This window comes from Suricata suricatta, chromosome 6 (genome assembly GCF_006229205.1).
Source record: "Suricata suricatta isolate VVHF042 chromosome 6, meerkat_22Aug2017_6uvM2_HiC, whole genome shotgun sequence".
Lineage (NCBI taxonomy): Eukaryota > Metazoa > Chordata > Mammalia > Carnivora > Herpestidae > Suricata > Suricata suricatta.
In genome coordinates, this window is record NC_043705.1 from 134,974,018 (window position 1) to 134,994,807 (window position 20,790).

The 20,790-nt window shown below is 47.5% G+C and overlaps 1 protein-coding gene across 1 annotated transcript in view; it reads left to right on the top strand.

Moving 5' to 3' along the window:
- The window catches only part of MYO10 (myosin X), a 227,099-nt gene that overhangs the window by 83,660 nt on the left and 122,649 nt on the right, over positions 1-20,790 (top strand). Inside the window, exon 3 of the mRNA XM_029941062.1 lies at positions 14,832-14,990. Within this exon, the coding sequence (XP_029796922.1) occupies positions 14,832-14,990 (159 nt within the window). The remainder of the gene's footprint in view (positions 1-14,831; positions 14,991-20,790) is intronic.

Sequence of the window (20,790 nt, forward strand, 5' to 3'; positions counted from 1 at the left end):
TTGGCGGGGGTGGGGTTGGCCCGCAAGGGAAGTGGGGGGTGCGGGGGCTCTTCTTCCATGTTCTGACCTATTGTGCTTTGTTTCTCGCCTTTTCTATTAGCTGGGTGGTGTTTTCTCCTGATTCTGGGACCATAAGTTTGAGTCCAGCAGACTTCTTGTGCCTTTGTACATATGTAGCCAAACTGACATTTGGCTTCAATCCGGAATCATTCTGAATCTGGGTTTGTTCACTGGATTAATAAATAACTTGAGGCTCTTCTTACTTGACACTTGGAAATGAGTGGCATGCAAAAACCACAGTGCATAAAGTTAAGATTCATGAAATTTCTTAGGCTTTTTTTAAACTCTGAGATGGATACATACTTGGCTCAGATATGCCTTTTTCGGGGCACCGGGTGGCTCTGTCAAGTAGGCGTCCAACTTCAGCTCAGGTCACGATCTCATGGTTCATGAATTCAAGCCCCGCGTGGGGCTCTGTCCGGCTCAGAGCCTGGAGCCTGCTTCCGATTCTGTCTCCCTCTCTCTCTCCGTCCCTCCTCCACTCACACTCTGTCTCAAAAATAAATAAACATTAAATAAAATTTTTTAAAACTGTATCTTCTTAAAAAAAATATGCCTTTTTTGTTTCACTTAAGAACGGCCAGAGAATGACTGTCATTCAGTTTAAGGCTGTTTCAAAGCAGTCGGTAAATGAAAAACACTGATTTACAGCTCAGCCTTTGGCGTTCAGTGTTAGATGACCAGCACGGGGTGCTCAGCATACGATCTCGGCACCGCGGGTGGTCAGCTGGTGTGCGTCGCTTTGGCAAACGGTGAGCAGCTCCTGGTACCAGACGCTTGACTGGGCAAGGAGACCTCAGACGTCTTCGCGAGATGCAGCCTGGGTCCTCACGGACTGGTCCGGTATGAGGATGACAGTGCGTCCACCACGGCTGTGGCATCCCCATTCGGTCCTGCCCTCCTTCCCTCCAGGCCACCTGCAGTCCAGCTCTTCATCATGGGGCCCCAGGAAGTCACCGCGTCCACACGGGAGCTGAAAGTTCTGCCAGTCCTGGTTCCTCGGGACAGAAGATGAGATAGCGTAGGGTGGTAATTGACAGAAGAGGTTCTGTCCAAGGTGCTGTGGGAAAGAAGGGCGCTGCAGCTGGGCTGGGCATGGGGGTGGAGGTTTGGAAGAGGGGTCACCTGGAGGAAGACAGGATGGATCCCAGGACAGTTCACGGAGTGTGGGACATGCGAGGGATAGAAAAAGGGGGCGGGAAACTCTAAGTCAGTCTGTAAATGGCTAGAGTCAGTTTGGTAGGAAAAGTAGCAAGGGCCCCTCAGGAAAGGCATTGTAGGAAATCCCACCACATAAGGAGATGTTTTGTCATCCTAGAAGTGACTGGGAGCAAATGGTGAGAATTCCAATCAATGCATGGTCAGATTATGCCACTGGTAACAGCAACACGGCTAACGGTGAAATATTTGAGTTGCTTGCTCAGTACCAAGAGCTGTGCTAAATTCTTTATGTGCCTTATCTTACTCTGATCTCACTACCACTCTGAGGTAGTAGGTGTTACCACCCTTATTTTATAGACGATGAAACAGAAGGCTAGCATGTGGAGTACCCAGAACTGGTTAAGATTGCTTAGCCTGTGGGAAGCAGACTGGGTTCAAAGCCATCTAGGTCTATGCTGTTCAGGCCTGAATGGCCTCACCTCATTAGATCCTAGTTGATCCCAGCTTGGGAAACACCAGTCTAAGAAACCAAAATTTTATCTCTGAAAATTTCTTTGAATTCAGAGTTATCAGGGCCAGGAGAATTTGTCTTTAAAACTAGTAAAAAAAAATTTTTAGTCATTAAAATTAAAACTCAGCCTTAAAAGATGTTTCTTGGACTCCAAGAACCATTGGATTCATGCCATGGGACACAGGAAGCAGAGGGACTTACTAGGAAGGCATTGTGGGCATTGGATGGAAAATGGGAAGCATGCGGAGGCAGGGGAGAGCACTTGGGTTCTAGGCAGTGTTGGTCATCCAGTCCAGGACTCGGAAAGAAGACATGGCCAACAGCAGGGAGGGCGTTTTAAGACTGACTCAGATTTCTAGCTTGGACACAGGTGTCAAAGGTGGTATTCCTGAGGAAAGGAAGAGGGGATAGGCACAGGGTAAGATTTGGAGGTCTGTTTTTGAGGTGTCTGTCTGTAGAGGCGCTTTTGAAAAATCAAGATGGTTTGGAATTCTAGGAATTCGCTACCAGAATTCGAGTTCATGCTATCAGGATCTGGGCTTCTGACTTGGAAGAGAGGGATCAGAAAGGAGCACATAAAATTAGAACCATGACCAGGACATTAGGACCAAGAGTAAGGAGCCCCAGAAGCAAAAGTTGGTGGACCAGTGGTCTCAGGAGCATGGGAGCAAGAATTGGGTCTGTAGGCTTTTGTGCAATCCATGCGTCTTGCTTGTGGTTTCTCTGGGCTAAAACTTACCATGCTTAGTAAAAGCGGATTAGAGGAGAAACGCTTCTTTTCCTTCTAGTAGCTGGTGACTCTGGGCAGGGGGGTACTATTGCATTTTGTTTTCATTATTTTGTGAAAGTAGATCTGTAATAGTCACTTTTAAAACTGATTGAATCAGGGGCGCGTGGGTGGCTCAGTTGGTTGAGCGTCCAGCTTTGGCTCAGGTCACCATCTCACAGTTCGTAGGTTCAAGCCCCACGTCAGGCTCTGTGCTGACAGTTAGCTCAGAGCCTGGATATTCTGTGTCTCCCTCTCTCTCTGACCCTCCCCTGCTCACACTGTCTCTCTCTCACAAAAATAAATAAAACATTAAAAAATATAAATTGAATCAGTTATATGTATCCAGATATGTTCACTGATCATGATTTTGATTGGACTGATTAAAAAAAATTTCTTTAATGTTTATTTTTGAGAGAGAGAAACAGAGCACAAGCAGGGGAGGGACAGAGAGTGAAGGAGATACAGAGTCTAAAGAAGGTTTCAGGCTGAGCTATCAGCACAGAGCCCGACCCGGGGCTTGAACTCCTGAACTGTGAGCTTATAACCTGGACCGAAGTTGGATGCTTAACCCATTGAGCCATCTGGGTGCCCCTGCACTGATTTTCCTAAAGGCTAGAAATGTTTTTAAACTTTTAGAAAATAGGAAAAGAATGATAGAAAAGTATAATAAACAAAGTGAAAAATACATACAAGCTTGTGATCCATTATTGGACTTCTGATAGATTTTCTTCTAGCCTTTTTGCATGTATTGTTACTCTTTTTGTTATTAACTTTTTGTGTTGAGATTATTGTAGTTCCACATGCATTCATGAGCAATAATACAGAATGATTCCACATACCCTTCACCTACTCTTTCTCCAGCACGAGAGCCAGTCAGGGTCCTGACGTGGCGTCCAGAGACAGACCCTGTCCATCAGCATGGGATCCAGCGTGTGGCCCCTTTATAACTCCACCCATCCCCTTCTCATCCCCCCTCCCTTTGTAACTTCTGGCAACCACCAGTCTGTCCTTCATGCTCTATAATTTTGTCGTTGCAAGAATATTCTGTAAGTGGGATCATAGCCTGTGTCACCTTCTGGGACTGGCCTTTTCCAGCTTTCGCATTTTACATAAAAAGTGGCTATGAACAAACGCTTGTGTGCATGTTTTTGTGCAAATGTAAGCTTTCATTTATATAGAATGAATGCCTAAGCGTACAGTTGCTCATGTGTGTGTATCTGTGGGCAAGCAGTTGCTGGTGTGTGTATGTGTGTGTATCTGTGTATGTGCATTTAAGAAATACACAGGGGGGCGCCTGGGTGGCTCAGTTGGTTAAGCCTTCCACTTCGGATCAGGTCACTATCTCACATTCGTGGGTTCAAGCCCCACATCGGGCTCCGTGCTGACAGCTCACAGCCTGAAGCCTGTCTTTGGATGCTGTGTGTCTCTCTCTCTGCCCTTCTCCCTTTCACGCTGTCTCTCTCTCTATCAAATATAAAGAAAACATTTTTTAAAAATTAAAAAATAATAAACAGGATTATATTATGTGTGTGCCTAGTATAGTTTTGTCATAAATTAAGTTAATATGATTGTCATAAAGAAATATTTAGGGCACCTGGGTGGCTCAGTTGGGTAAGTGGCTGACTTCTGCTCAGGTCACGATCTCACGGTTCAGGTTCGTGGGCTCGAGCCCTGCATCCGGCTCTCTGCCGTCAGCCCAGAGCCTGCTATGGGCCCTCTGTCCCTCCCTCCGCCGCGCCCCTTCCCTGCTTGAACACTCAGCCGCCTGTGCGCATTCTCTCTCTCAAAAATAAACATCAGAAAAATGTGTATAAGGCATCTTTTTCTTTCTAAATTCTTCAACATGGAAAGACCGACGTCAGGGCATGACCATCTTGTGATGTGCACGAGGGAGTTTTGCATGACCCTCCCTAGCACAGCTGCAAGACCAAGTGTGATGCTTTCAGGTGGGTTCTCCTAGAATTTCTTTTATGAATAAAACAGTAGTACAGTTCAGCACTTAGAATCGGCCCATAATTCTTCTGTAAAATCTCCATTCCTAAGTGTCCCCCATAAATTCCAATTTAAGACCTCCGTTTCCTCCTAATGTCCTTACCCAGCGAGCACCAGCATGTGCTTTCACGCGTGTGCGATAGTCGTTCCTTCTGACTCTGCCCACTCACTGTGACAGCTCACTTTTTTCTCTCAAGTTCACCCGCAGAGATCAGGGCCAGGTGTCACCTAGACCTTCCCGGCTGGGGACAGTTGCCCATGCAAGAGAGGTAGTTGGCATTTTGCACTGCTCGTTGTGTGGTGGGGGTCTGCCCCCCGGCCGTGTCCTGTCCACATGTTAGCTTCCTGTAGTTTTACAATTCTCAGGCTCTTAGATGTTTGTTTATTTCTGAGAGAGAGACAGAGCGTGCGCACTCAAGCGGGGGAGGGACCGAGAGAGGAGGAGGACAGGATCGGAAGCCGGCTCTGCACTGACCGCAGAGAGCCCCATGTGGGGCTCGAACTCTGGAACCGCAAGATCACGACCTGAGCCACCCAGATGCCCTGAGGCTTCTGAGAGGCGTACTCTTCCTGGTCTGTCTGGAAACTCTAGACTATCCTCAGAAAGATTTGTGCTCAGCGGTAAAGGTTGACTACTCAGCTACCAGCTTGCTGAAGTTTTGTGTCTTCGTTGCGTTGTGTGTATCATTGCTGATGCTTTTGGTGGGGTGTTATTTGTGCACGTGAATGCAGGGAGAAACCCTCCAATTTTTATTTAAGTTTGTTTATTTTGAGAGAGAGAGAGAATCCCAAGCAGGCTCCATGGGGTCAGCACAGGGCTTGATCTCACAAACAATGAGATCATGACCTGAGCCTAGATCAGGAGTCAGACGCTTGGGGCTCCTGAGTGGCTCAGTCGGTTAAACACCTGACTTCAGCTCAAGTTATGATCTCCCAGTTTGTGGGTTCGAGCCCCGTGTCAGGCTCTGTGCTGACAGCTCAGAGCCTGGAGCCTGCTTCAGATTCTGTGTCTCCCTTTCTGTCTGCCCCTCCCCTGCTCGTGCTCTGTCTCTCTCTCAAAAATACACGTTAAAAAAAAATTTTTTTTAAAGACACTTAATCGACACCTAGGGTGCCTGGAAACTCTCCAATTAAAAGGATGTTATTTTAAATTTTATTTTAGTGAGAGAGAGCATGGAGGAGGGGAGAGACAAAAAGAAAGGGAGAGAAAGAGAATCCCAAGCCGGCTGCACTCTGAGCACAGGCTTGATCTCACAATCCTGAGGTTGAACTCACAACCTTGAGCCAAAATCAAGGGTCTGACACCTAACCAGCTGATCCCTCCCAGGCGCCGCAAGAAGAAACCCTCCATTCCAGGGACCACAGTGTTTGTAGTGATTACTTGTAGAAGTGATTCAGACATTTCTTTCCTGTGGGGTTTCTAGGAGGTCGGACTTCTTGAATTACATCTCGTAGCGAGATTTCTTCAGTTTGTCTGGAAGAGCGGTGACGGGGTCACGTTTGACACGAGTTGTTTGTGATGCTGAATCGTAGGTGGAGAAGCGTCAGCCCCACCTCAGGTCAGAGGCCAAGTGTTGCTGCGGGGCACCGGGGCCCCCCACGCCCTGCCCTGGTCACACCCCCCTACGCAGGTGCCCCTAATGGTCTTGCCTTGGCATCTGCACCTCCCTGGCCGCGTCTGTCCCGTGTGGCTGGTTCCCTCCATTCCCTGGCGTTTCCTCTGTTCCAGCCCCACCGTACGGCGGCCATGGCTCATTTTTTTGATCTCTTGGTAATCGGGAGGCTCTTTGAATGACAGGTCGTGTACTGCATTCCCAGGGTCATCATTGCATTCCCAGGGTCCAGCTCACAGCCTGACACAAATGGCAATTGAGGGAACTAGATATGGTAAATGAAAAACAGCAGAGGAAACGCCCAGATTCCCAGCCAGGAAGTGGCGGAGTGAAATGCCACACACTAACTCTGAACTGGTGTCCCTCTAGGTCGGCCTCACCTGGGTGAGGTGAGGTGATTCCACAATCACAGGGAATCAAATGCTAGCTGTACTGTGTGTCTTTGGGCAGGTTGCCCAACTTCTCTGATCCTTTGTGAATTCATCCTCCAAAAAATGAGCAACAGTGCGACGTTCTCTGCCTTGGATCACACGAGGGAATATCCTCAGTGTGTCTGAGGCACACAGCCCCCAGTCACTAAGTGCCAAGTGCCTCTGCCCAGCCTTTTGCCGGTTTTGTACCCAGATGCTATGCACCCTGTGGCGTTGGGCACTGAGAACCTGATGACAATTTAAATTAATCAGCAGTGCCTGGGTGGCTCGGTGGATTATGTGTTTGACTCATGCTTTTGGCTCAGATCATGATCTCACAGTTGATGGGTTGAGCCCCACATCAGGCTCTGCACTGAGCATGCAGAGCCTGCTTGGGATCTGCCTCCCTGTCACTCTGCCCCTCCCTCACTTGCTCCTTCCCTCTCAAAATAAATAACCTAATGTTTAAAAAATGGCTTAATCTCACAAACTATTTGAATCTCCGAACAAGGAAATATCAATCTTCCTTCTATCTGTATTTAGTCGTCCATTTTCCAAAAGCTCACCCTGGGCGATTCTAGTAACCAAACATTAATGTAAAGATGATTTTCCCTCCCTGTGCCCTGTAACTAAATTTCTAAATCTCTGACAAATTGGAGCCGAAAGCAAGGGACTATGGCCATTTTCTTCCCGCACCCTAGGAGAGTAGGCGTGTACCCTTTTACTTTTGATAAGATTGCCGTGGAACTTTCTAGTAGACTTCACATTTCTGTGCCCCATCTACTTCCTGCAGGCTCGTGGGGCAGCAGTGAAAGCAAGCCACTGTCTCTCAGACTCCCATAGGGTGCCCACGGGCATCCACAGCCACTGAGAGCCCTGGGTCAGTGGGGCTGCCATGAGAAAGCTCATGTTTGGTTTCCATGACTGCTCAGTGTAGCCATGGGTCAGGAGACAGAAGTCTTACCCTCTGTCATCGATCGTACTTTCAGTCATGAGTTATTGAGTCAATAAATGAAAGAAAGAGGGACACGGGATTAAGAGAGGCACCCCCAAGAAGCGATGTCAAATCCGGAGAAAACCGGAACAAGCCCAGCCAGATTTGTGCAAAGGGATCGAGAGAGAAGAAAACACATTGGCTTCTCATCAGATAACGTACAGGTTAGATTGTCCTAAAGTATGTAGAACTGAATGTGTACCCTCCCTGTTGGTCACTGCCTTGTTCACACAGCTAATCTCCAGGCTCGAGTCTAAGGAGTCTGGGCTCCTCTGTGTGAGGACAGTGGATTCATTTCCTTCTAGAATGTTCTATGCTCTTCCTTGCATTATGCCCCCCTTGTGGGAATAGGTACCTTTTTCCGAGCCCTCATTTGTGCCAGTCACCGGGACTTTTACCTACATTATTTAGCTTTCATGATAATTCTGAGTTAGGTATTGCTGTTACCATTCTTGCTTTGCAGGTGGAAAAAAATCAGGGGCCAGGGCAGGTCTAAGAACTGCGCTCGCTCTCCTGAAGCTGTCGGAAGCCCAGATCCAGGAGAAACGAATCCAGCCGGATCTGCCTCGGGTAGTCTACAGCCCTGTTTTGGTCATTACCCGACCTTGCCTCTTCTTTCATATTCCGATCATTTTGGAAACCAGGACCCTTTATTCCGTGTTTATTCCGTGTTTATGGAGTCTGTATAACGGGCCAAGCCTGGCACCGAGGAATGAGCTAGACATGCTTCTTGCCTTTGTGGAGTTTTCAAACCACGGTTCACAGCCCACAGTAGATGTGAAATCAGTTTACAGGGTGACAGCCTGCATTTAAAAGGAACAGAATAGAAAAGACTGAGGTGTGTCCAACATTGTGACCAGTGTTTTATGAACCTGTGTTGTGTGGTATTTCCCAGGATAAAACATGTTTAACTATAGGCTGGGGTCAAACGAGTTAAGAGAGACTGACCTGAGGTCCTAGAGTGGGGGACCGTGAGGGGGTGGCTCAGTCTGTTGAGCATCCGGCTTTGGCTCAGGTCATGATCTCACGGTTCATGGGTTTGAGCCCAACGTCGGGCTCTGTGCTGACAGCTAGCTCAGAGCCTGGAGCCTGCTTCAGATTGTGTCTCTCCTCTCTCTGACCCTCCCCTGCTCATGCTGTCTCTCTCTCAAAAATAAATAAAAACATAAAAAAAAAATTAAGTGAGGTAATAAGCGATTACAGGCTGTCCCAGGAGCTAGAAAACGGTACCCGAAGCAGAATCAAGAGGAGTTTGACCTGGTGCCCTTTACCTTGTTGGCATCTTCGAGGATCGCCTTGTGGCTGAGGCCTCATGGAGGGTAGCGGGCTACATGTGGCCCAGACACTGGAGGGCAGCCCCAGGCAGGGTAGGAACAAGAAAGAGCTGGTCCATTACCACCTGACCATGCTATGATCCAGGTAGAAACTGGTAACACACATGTAAGCAAACCCCAGTGCCTAGAAAGCATCATTATTGTCACTCCTACCCTCCTTAACTTAGGACAAATAAGGAAGAACCAAAAACGAAATTGTAGATCAGTGTCATGCTGACCTTTGATTAGCCCCCATTCAGTGTTTTTCTGTCTTTGTTTTAAAAAGCATTCTTATATTTTATGAAAGATTTTGTTTATAGGCCTTGGCTCATTCCCATTTTTTCTAGGATGTGTCTAGACCTCTGGTGAGTTGGCCATTCTAGACCAGAGTATCTCAACCTGGCACTCTTGACATTTGGACTAGATAATTCTGTGGTGTTTCTGACCATCAGAACGGTTTACAGATATTGCCACGTGTTCCGTGGGTGGAGGAGGGGTGCCGAATTCAGAGCTGCTCTAGCTGATGGGGTGCTTGGGTGGATTGGTCTGTTAAAACATCTGAAATTGGGTCAGGTCATGATCTTGCAGTTCGTGAGTTCAAACCGTACGTTGTGCTCTGTGCTGTCAGTGTGGGACCGTCTTCGGATCCTCTGTCTCCCTTTCTCTGCTTTCCCCTCTGCTCGTGCACACCTCCCCCCCCATCTCTCTCTCTGTGTCTCTCAAAAATAAACATTAAAAAAAACTACTCTATGTCTAAAATGAACAAATCAGGAGACTAGATGCTGGAGAGGATGTGGAGAAACGGGCACCCTCCTACCCTGTTAGTGGGAATGTAAACTGGTGCAGCTGCTCTGGAAAGCAGTGTGGAGGGTCCTCAGAAAATGAACACTAGACCTCCCCTATGACCCAGCAATAGCACTGCTAGGAATTTACCCAAGGGACACAGGAGTGCTGACGCATAGGGGCACATGGACCCCAATGTTCATAGCGGCACTGTCAACAATAGCCAAATCATGGAAAGAGCCTAAATGTCCATCAACTGACGAATGGATCAAGAAGATGTGGTTTATCTATACAATGGAGTACTATCTGGCAATGAGAAAGTATGAAATCTGGTCATTTGTAGCAATGTGGATGGACCTTGAGGGTGTTATGCTGAGTGAAATAAGTCAGGCAGAGAAGGACAGATACCCTATGTTTTCACTCATATGTGGAACAAGAGAAACTTAACAAAGGACCAAAAGGGGAGGGGAAGGGGAAAAAATAGTTAAGGAGAGGGAGGGAGGCAAACCATAAGAGACTCTTAGATACTGAGAACAAACTGAGGGTTGGAGGGGGTGGGGAGGGAAGGGAGGTGGTGGTCATGGAGAGGGGCACTTGTTGGGATGAGCACTGGGTGTTATATGGAAACCAACATGACAATAAACTATAAAAGAAAAAAAAAACTACTCTAGCAGAAATTCTAGGATGCAGTGAGAGGAGGTTGCCCAGATCGAGAATACCTTCTACCCCCATCTGTCAGTCAGGGGAGGACCTAACAGGATTACTTTCTTTTTCCTTTCTCTTTGATTGGAAAAGCTGAATGTAATGACTGGGGCTTCTAATGATGTGTAATAAGAGAGGTGTGTGTAAGTAAACCTTTGTGTTATGGAAACTCTTGCATTCACGTGGTGGGAGTTTCCTTGCAATACACGTGCTATCCTAAAGTTAAAAGTAGATTGGGGCACCTGGTTGGCTCAGTTAGAAGAGCATGCGACGCTTGATCTCGGGGTTGTGAGTTTGAGCCCCACGTTGGGTGCAGAGATTACTTAAATAGACCTTGAAAAGCTCCAAGGCCAAAGTGGATTGATAGTGGCTCAGCTATTTTTTACTGACTTCCTACGTTTTAATTTTCACGTAGAAGTGGACCTCGTGCTAGGCAAGCCTTCTGAGTTGCTTTTCCTATAATGTTGTTGGTTTCCTTTGTTCTCCCTGCTTAATCCAGCCCGTCTTGTGACCGTGGCTTGTATTTCTATAACAGGAGCTGTTTGTTCTGAGGCTCCGTTTTCTCTAAATTGGTTTCCTGTCTATTAATCTTCCATATTTTGCTCCATTTTTTAACCTTACCACTTCCTCCTACTATATGCTCCACTGGAGTAACTCTATTTATTCTGAGTTGAATTCTTAGGAATGAATGTTGGTATTCAGGCTGTGTGTTCCCCAAAAGTTCCTGTAAAAATAATCCCATTCTGAAAACCTAGAGTTCTCCTGCTATTTGGGAATAATCTTAGGTAACAAATACCCTCTTTTAATGGTTGCACATGGTAATGACTTTTGATACTGAAAAGGACTCTCCTTAAAAATTCTTGAATAAGAGATGCCTGGTTGGCTCAGTTGGTTGAGGATCCAACTTAGGCTCAGGTCATGATCTCCCAGTTTGTGGGTTTGAGCCCCACGTCAGGCTCTGTGCTGACAGCTCAGAGCCTGGAGCCTGCTTCTGATTCTGTGTCTCCCTCTCCCTCTGCCCCTCCCCTGCTCGTGCTCTGTCTCTGTATCAAAAATAAATAATATTTTTAAAAATTCTTGAATAAGACTGTGGGTCTCATGAATCCTTTGAAATCTTTCTGAATTAAATCAGGTGTTTATTCAACCAGTGTGCATTGATGCACTGAATACAGGGGGCTGATCCCATTCATTCCTTCTGGTAGCATCGGAGTAGAGACCCTATTAGTGAGGCTGTCCTCACATACTTAGTACTAAGTAACGCGTGTTGGTTCGTGGTCCCTAAACCCTGATTTATGTCTTCATAAAGATTCATCACCATCTGTGTTAGTTACTTGTGTATTTGGTTTTATTTCCTTCCCCTTGTTGGAATGTAAACTATATTCTCAGTGCTTAGACCACGCCAGTAAATATTTGCTCAAATGAATGCATTTCCTTAATTTCTCGGACACTTATTTAGCACCGACAGTGCACCATGCGCCATTCTGGAATCTTCACAGATATTAGCCCATCTCGGGAGGTGGCTGTCTTTGCCTTTCCTTCACAAATACATTGTCTACATATTCTCCTTTGCGGGGTCATCAGTGTTTTGAGCAGCAGCAGGTGGCATAACATTTTGGTCTTTTTTTTTTTTTTCCTGTTTGTAGTCTCTTATTTATGTAACTATTTTTTTTAATGAGTATTCTCTCTTTTTTTTAATGTTTTTTATTTAATTTTGAGACAGAGAGAGACAGAGCACCATCGGGGGAGGGGCAGAGAGAGAGGGAGACACAGAATCGCAAGCAGGCTCCAGGCTCTGAGCTGTCAGCACAGAGCCTGAGGCGAGGCTCGAACCCACAAACCATGAGATCATGACCTGAGCTGAAGTTGGAGGCTTAACCTACTGAGCCACCCAGGCGCTCCTCTTATTTGTGTAACTATTATCTGCCATCCTGTTTCTGTCTTCTTGAGACCATGGGAAGGACTGATCTAGTTCAATGGATTTTCCCACTGCATGTGTCCACATTTTACACACCGAATGCTCCTGAAAACCTGAAGACAAATAAATGTATGAAGGTGGGGAACTCGAAAATATGTGGCCGTTTCTCTCAGTACGTGTGCCCAGCTCTGTATTTCAGCTCATGCATTGTCTTGCTATTCCCAGGGAATTGGAAAAAACAATGACATGATCACAGATGACGTGAACATTTAGTTATATGTATGTATAAACGTATATATAAACATATGTATATACATATATATAAACATAACGTGTGTGTGTATGTTTAGTGTCTCAGTGTTGTAGGCTCTATCTGATTATTTCCAAAAGGCAGAATCAATATAAATACAGATGACAATTTCAGTATTCTTCAGTATTCCTGTCCTCAAATCCTGGAATCCTCAGCATCCTCCATCAGCAGGAAGAGCTGTTTCCGCGTTGGGAAGGACGTAGTGAGGGTGAGTCCCGGGGGAGTGTGAGCAAGAGCCCGTCACACTGGCTCCGATGCCCTGTCATATTTCCCGCAAGCACGTTTTCCTGGGAACCTCAGCCACCACCCCGCCCCTCTGTCCGCTGTGTGGCAGGAGCTTTGAGCAAGCGGAGTGAGGAGAAAGGTGACATGGGGACTCTTCCCTGCAGCCCTCAGCTGGCCGGGGGTTCGCGGGGCTAGACAAGTTCTACTTTTGCACCACCCCCCCCGCCCCCAGTCACTGCAGCTGAAGACCCCAGTGCCAGCCCGCTTGTTAGTGTTTCTAGGAAACCCGCCCGGATTAGCATCAGTGGCGTGTAGCAAAGCTGGGGAAGGGCGGAGAGTTTTAGCTGCTCTGCATTTTCCAGATTGCTCCAAAACGACCTCTACTTTTGACCTAAATCTCTGTTTCTTCAATGTTCCTCCATGGTGTTTGAGTTAGGATGAAAGGTCAGTGTCTTAGAAGCATGTCTACACCCTTGAATATCCCTGTGCGTTGTTTTTCTTTAATACCTGTTATCTTGGCCATCGCGCACCCCGCCCCACACTCCCTGCTCAGGCCCCAGGCCTGTCCTGCACGGTGGGTGCCTATGTGGAGGGGGGTCCTTGCCAGGAGGTGCGGCCGCTGGGGCTTGCGCATCTCTTGGTGGATGTGTGTGCCCAGGAAGCAGCTGGGGGAAGTGGCTGGTCCTGGGAAAGGATGGTCGGCTCTGCCCTAGCCTCCAGCACTTTCTCAAGACTGGTTTTGACCAAGTCATGTGGTTCATGTGGCAGAAATGCCACGGCTGAAGTTTTATTTTTTTTTTCTCTAGAAAAATAAAACATGCCCTTTTCCATGGCTTCTGAAAACCATGGGATTGGTACTTGTGCTCTCTGTGGTGTGTCATTCTCTTTTGCAATAACATGCTATTTGTTGCCATGTAGGCATCTGGTCAATATTTAAAAATAGAATTCCCCAATCAGGAAGTTCTGGAGATACTTTTCCAGAAAGTCGTTTTGTGCATGTGCACATGTGAAGTATGTGTGCATGTGAGGACTATACATTTTCATGTTATTTATGTCCTTGTTTTTATATATTCGTGTCTTTTAAGGATGAGTATTGTAGAAGTAGAAAATAGACACCATAATCAAATGATTTTGTTATGTACATGAGTTTATATGTAAAACTGGCCACACTTTGATCGTCAAATGGAGCTGACTTAATATGGTTAATCTTTTTCTTTTTTGTAAGATTTTATTTTTAAGTAATCTCTACACCCAATGTGGGGCTCAAACTTACAATCCCAAGATCAAGAATCACATCCTTTACCAACTCAACCAGCCAGGTGCCCCTATATGGTTAAATCCTAAATCAAAATCAGTGATCCAAAAGCATTTCAGAAATACATGGAGATCCAGTAATCAGTCTCGAAATATCCGAGTTCTCTCACATACATGCTACCGTGTGTATGCGGCACTCACCAGTGGTGTTTGATATTTAAGGAAGATAGACTATCAAACACACCAGTTTTATTTTAAATCGGAGAAGGGATTTGGCTGCTGTTGGAGAGGGGATAGAGTCCACGGATATTTCTTGACCATTCTGTGAAGATGTGTTCCACTCTTTGAACAAATACGTAGACTGCGTGGTGAATTTATGTAACACTTAAATTGAAGAACTTTTGTGATAAAGTTTTGAAATACACTCTGTGATCCCATGTGAAACCTTATGCAGTGAAGCCAAATTACTTTCTAAAAGTCAGTTTGGTTAGCCAGTGTCTTAACGGTGACTGATTTATAGCAACAGGAGAAATATGCAGAGACGTGATCTGTGAATTTGATTTCTGTGATTTCCAAGGGATGGCTAGCACTTGACCTGATGTCTTTTAGGAATATCTAATAGCCTTTGTCAAATAATAGTTCCTTTAAAAATAGATAGGTGCACAGAGAAAATGACAGAGTTGTCTGCAGTATACCTTTTATTGGCCAGTTCAGGCTCTTGTTGCCCAAACCGTAGTGAGATTGTATTTTAAGGTGGGAGACGTGTGTGGAAACCGTTCCTTGCTGATGATTAAACAACTGAATCCGTTCTGCTCTCAGGTGTTCACTTACAAGCAGGGCACCATCACGCCCCAGAAGGTCACCGTGATGCACCCCATGACGGAGGAGGGCGTGGATGACATGGCTGCCCTGACGGAGCTCCACGGGGGGTCCATCATGCATAACCTGTACCAGCGATACAAGAGAAATCAAATATACGTGAGTCCCCACCTTCATTCTCTTTAACGACCCCTCAAGTTTGAGTGAATGTTGCTTTTTGATGTCAAAGCATGTTTTCTGCCTTTTGAGGACGTCCAGTTAATCCAAGTCGGACTGTGTTTTCGGGTGTTTTGCCAAATTAGAAAGGCAGTTCGATAAATCATGTTCTCACGTTCCTTGCCTTGATTGTATGCGAGGACATTGCTTTATGGGGGAAAAGAGGTGATTTGACCTCTTTTTTGAGTGCATTCTGTTTGTAAGGGTCGTGTTACAGGAGGGGGTCACCAGAGTGATCGTCTTCCTCACTTAGGGGCTGGGGGTCCGGGGGGCTGGGGGAAGATGTGGATTTGCAAGCAGTTGTCCCTTGAGCTGAGCCTTTCTCTCCTTTTCTTGTTTTTTCTCCTTTTATGGATTTTCACGTTTTTTTCTGTCTCTGGAGCCCCTCCAGGGGAATATTTGGATTCAGGGAAAACCCATCTTTCTGACTTGCAGGGCTGCTACTTTGACTGGAGACCTGTCCACAAACAGCAGGCACGTGCATTTCCCTCGTGAAATTGTGTCAGTATCTGTATTATAAAAGTGATATTTAGAAATCATTTCAAAAAGTCATTTCTGTAATATGTACTTTTTGAAACAAAAGTACGTGTATTAGGTTAACTGTCCACATGGGCCTGTGGAGCCTCATCTGTTTTCATCTGCCTGTTTCCAGGTCTTTATAATCAAGGGGACAGCTGTTGACATGTGGTTTTTTTTCCTTGTCAAGTTCAAATTTATGTACAGGTTTTCCCTTAAAACCTCAAATTTTAATATTGTAAAAACACTCGATCTTTTAGTAATTTTTGTTCTTTAGCAGTTACATTCAATTTTGCCCGTTTATTTGTGATTGTGATGAATCAAAGCAAGCCGGCAGGTGCTAATGGAACCTTAAGGCAGTCCTGCCTGGCATCTATGTTCCTCCAATTTATTTATTTCTCCTTAGACTGGGAGAGGCGGGCTGGGAATGAGGAGGAATCTGTGATTTGCTTAATTTCCCTCTGCTTTTTTACATAGCGAGTCTCATTTTTGCCAGATTGACCTAATGTTGGCCACTTTCAAAAAAAATTTTTTTTTTTTTACATTTATTTATTTTTGACAGAGACAAAGCATGAACTCCCTGTTCAAAGTTCATGCTTTGAGGGAAAAACACAGGATTTTTGTACATCAATTTGCAGGTCATTTCAGCTAATGCTGCCCTCCTGTGCCTTCCTTTTGAGACTTGGACGATTGTGTTCTCATCAAGCAGCCACCTTGATTTTCTTATCACTGAAGCTGCTTGAGGCAGAGGCCACGCAAGCCAGGCTCTGCCCAATCAGAGTAAAACCACCGTCAGAAAAACCACCGCTTCCTGCCTTTTAGCCTAGCTCTGAGCCCCGCCGGACTATAGCTTTAAAAGAAAAAAAATGACTTGTACCATCGATTCTATATTCGTTTTCTGTTGCTAGCATAAAAAATTGGCCTAATTAGAGGCGCCTGGGTGGCTCAGTCGGTTGGGCCTCCGACTTCGGCTCAGGTCAGATCTCACGCTCGCTCGTGGGTTCGAGCCCCGCGTCGGGCTCTGTGCTGACAGCTAGCTCAGAGCCTGGAGCCTGCTTCCGGTTCTGTGCCTCCTTCTCTCTCTGCCCCTCCCCCTCTCATGCTCTGTCTCTCTCTGTATCAAAAATAAATAAAACATTAAAAAAATGAAAAAAAATTGGCCTAATTAAAGCAGCAGGTGCTCCATTCTGTAGGTCAGTAGTGCGACTGGGGTCTCACCAGCCTGAAAGCCACCTGTGGGAAGGGCAGTGGTCCTTTCTGGAGGCTCTAGGGGGGCAGTCTGTCTCCTACTCCTCCTTTTTTTTATTTTTTAATTTTATTTTATTTTGACGTTTATTCATTTTTGAGGGGAAGAGAGAGGCAGACTGAGAGCGGGGGAGCGGCAGAGAGAGGGAGACACAGAATTGGAAGCAGGCTCCAGGCTCTCAGCTGCCAACACAGAGCCTGACGCGGGGCTCGAACCGTGGACCAGCGAGATCATGACCTGAGCTGAAGTTGAACACGTGACTGACTGAGCCACCCAGTCGCCCCCCATCTTCTGCTCCTTCTGGTCCTATGTGCATTTCCAGGACGGAGGTCCCTGTTGTCTAGCCGGCTGTCAGTGAGGGCTGCTCTTAGCCTCTGCACACCCTGTCCTTCACCTTCAGAGCCAGCAACAGTGGCCCGGGTCCTTCTCCTGTTTCTACTTTCCCCTCCTTTCTTTTCATTTCTCTCTCTGTAGCCAGGACACCTCCTAGTTTTTAAAGAGTTAGACAGGGCCGCCTGGATCATCTCCCTGTCTCCGTGTTTCCAGCCTGAATCCCATCCGCACTGTCCGGTGCATGCCTCGTAGTCACGGATCCTGGGAATTCTGCATGGATGTCTGGGGAGGAGGGAGGGCATGGTCTTCTGTCCACTGTAGGTGGCCTCCTTGGAGTCCTGTTGAGAAGGAACCCTTGAAGATCCTCTCTGACACTCTGGATGTTGCATTACTGTTACTTACTGGCTTTCTCTTCCGAGTGGCTTGCCTGTGAGCAAACTCCTCTCCAGCGGGGAGGGTCTACTGCCTCGTGTGAAAAGGGACAGCTTTGTTCCTCCTTGGGGACCACCTAACTGCCCGAGGACTTTACCAGACCTCAATAAGACGTTTTCCCCACCGTTACCATCCTCCATGAAAATCGGGTGTCCATGCCCGCATGGCTCAGTCGGATGAGTATCCAGCTCTCGACTTCAGCTCAGGTCATGGCCTCACAGTTTATGAGTCTGAGCCCCGCTTTGAGCTGTGTGCTGATGGTGCAGAGCCTCCTTGGGATTCTTTCTCTCTCTTTTGCTCTCTCTCTCAAAATAAATAAACTCAGAAGAAAAAAACAAATGAAATGGGGTAGACCAAATAAAATGGGGCAGACCCCTCTAAAGGGATAAAGCGCTCAGAGCAGACAAATCCAAGGTAAGCATGGTTTTCTCCACCCACTGCCTCTTGGGCTCTACATTAATAATTTAATATGTATGTCAGGTTGGTTTTTTTTAATGTGTATTGATTTTTTTTTTGAGAGAGAGACAGACAGACAGACAGGTGGTGTGAGCTGGGGAGGGGCAGAGAGAAAAGGAGACACAGAATCCAAAGCAGGCTCCAGGCTCTGAGCTGTCAGCACGGAGCCCGACACGGGGCTCGAACTCAACAAACTGTGAGATCGTGACCTGAACTGAAGTCAGATGCTCAACCATCTGAGCCACCCAGGGGCTCCCATGTGTCACGTTTCTAATTTGTGTTTTTTAAAAGGTCAGATGTCATAATCTGACAGGACTCCTGTAAAATCAAGTGACCAGTGAAAGTTTCTGGAACATCGTTACCTTTGTACCTTTCTCCCATCTTACTCCTCGGCACTACTAGGTCTTTGTAAAGCTTCTGCCTGGAGCTTAGGACTCGGCCCTGGGTCCTTCAGGATGGGAGCTGAACAGACGTGCCTGTCACAGGTGGCTCTGCATGACCCTGGCCTGGCCACTCGTCCTTTTGGGACCTGACCCCTGGTTGGGGCAGCTCTGCTCCCTGCCTTGGGCTCTAATGCTGGATTCCTTTCCTGGAACTTCAGGTCTCTGGTGCCTAAGGCGCCACTTCCTCTTTCCCACAGGGCAGCAGGAGCCCTGCTTAACACTGCAGCTCCCAGCCTGGGGCCCCATCCTGGACTCCACCCTGAGCCTCTTTTCCATGGGCTTCCTGCCACAGAGGCTGTCCCTTGGTTGCCTCTGCTCCGGAGAGGGTCTGACAAAGGTCTCTGCCACTCATGAGACCGGGTGAGGACAAATACCCAGACCTGTAAGTTCCTAGCGACGGAGGGAGAAGGGGAGCAGGGCATGTGTTGGCAGGACAAAGAGGAGACCAGGAGGGGTGACCTGTGGGTGGGCGAGAAAGCCCGAACTGGTCATGAACAGGCCCACAGGGCAGGGGGAGGTGGCAGTCCTCACACTGCAGAGGGAGGGAGAAGAGTGGGTTAGGAGGGAAGGCTAGTAGACACCGTATGAGAAGATGGCGAGGTGAGAGTGAATTCAGTGCGATGGCCTCACTGAATCGGGGGACGTTCAGTCGCTCTTGGGATCTGGTGTGTTGGGGAGTGCTGAGCAGTTAGATGGGATCGGCAGGCCGGGGTCAGGACACCCTCAAAGCAGTGACTCCCAGCCAGGAGATTCTGACCCCAGGGGACATTCGGACTCTCTGGAGTGCATCTCTGGGTGCAAAGCTAAGGCAGAGGGTGTAACGGTGTCTAGTAGGTTGAGGTCAGGGGTGCTGCTGACGCCCCATAACAAAGTGTCGTCTGGCCTGGGATGTCAGTCCTACTTCGGCTGAGAAGGCTTGATTGGCTTACCGTCTGTCAGCAGCATCTGGGCTTCGTGGTATAGAGACCACACCGTCTTTGCTAAAGGGTTTTGAGGAGGGGGTTTCCCCAAGGGGAAAACTCTGACGAGTTGATAGGGAAGTGGAGTGATGGGGGCCAGAGAGGCCAGGTTGGCAGAGAGAGTGTTGCAAATACGCCAGGACAAAGAGACGCAGGGGTTTTGCCCAGGGCGGAGAGGGTTGGGAGCCAGAGAAGAACAGATGGGAGCAGTGTAGGGGAGGAAGGGCGCATCTTCATGACCCCCAGCCTTGGGAAGCCCCAGTGGCCATGAGAACTTGGTGGTGACGGTCCCAGCAGCCCCTCCAGGAGAGGAGAGTGGGGAGAGGGAGGGTGAGTTGGTTTTGGATGCCTGTCTCCCTGTGTCCTCTGGAGCCTGGATCGTTTCAAATTGTTAGGTACCCAGCATCTAAACACAGTGTCGACAAGAGCACATGAGGTTTCTGTTGTGTTGAACGTAAGCCCTGGGTGTGCCAAGGAAGCCCTGTGGTGTGGCAGCTTGGTTTCCCGCCAAATGGGAGAGCAGCGCAGTGTCTCCATGACAGGCTTGGTCCAGCTCAGGGTCAATTGCATGGAGGAGACTCTGCGCCCATCCTTTAAGGAATGTCTCAAAGCCACATCACAGAGGGAGCCACAGGGCCCATCTGCAATTACAGCCCTGGGGACGGCTCCAGAGGAAGCCGGGCTCTGTGCCACCCAGCCCGCTGGTCCGGCCGTCGGTCTTGCCGAACAAACAGTACAGAGATCACGATCAAACGAAAGGTTTAATTTGGAGAGGTTGGGGCTGTGCCTAAAGATGAATACTTATGTAGACACAAAAGATTCTTCACCGCTAATGTATTTTTAGGGGTTTCAAAAATATCCCCCTTTGCTTAGGTGGCATTCCAGACCGACTCTGCCTGTGTGGTCTGATGATGATCCTGAATTAGCTCAGAAGCCTGGTTCTTCCCATCCAGCCCTGAGCGTTCATGTCAGTAGCCGGCTAGAGACGTGTGGACTGCAGCCGGCAGGTGGATGGTGATCACCTGGGGGGCAGCCCTGGGGACTGGGCATGGGTCGGAGTTGCAAACTTAAGTCTGCATTTCATTTCCTTGAGTTGGGTTTTCCCAAAGTAGCCTCTTTTTTTTTTTTCTTTATTCATTTGTCCCTTTCGAAAGCCAGTGTCAGGCCAGTGTGCCTCTCGCCAATACAGGGGTCCCCTAAACACCGGATGGTTAGTCCCGCCTCCTACCAGGAACAGCTGAGTACAGTGTGGTTTGTCAGGGCCTTTTTTCCACGATGAAATCGAGACTGGTGTTGCCAAAAGATGATTGTAACCATCTGTTTTGACTTCGATGTCTTTTAAAACTTTACTAAACATT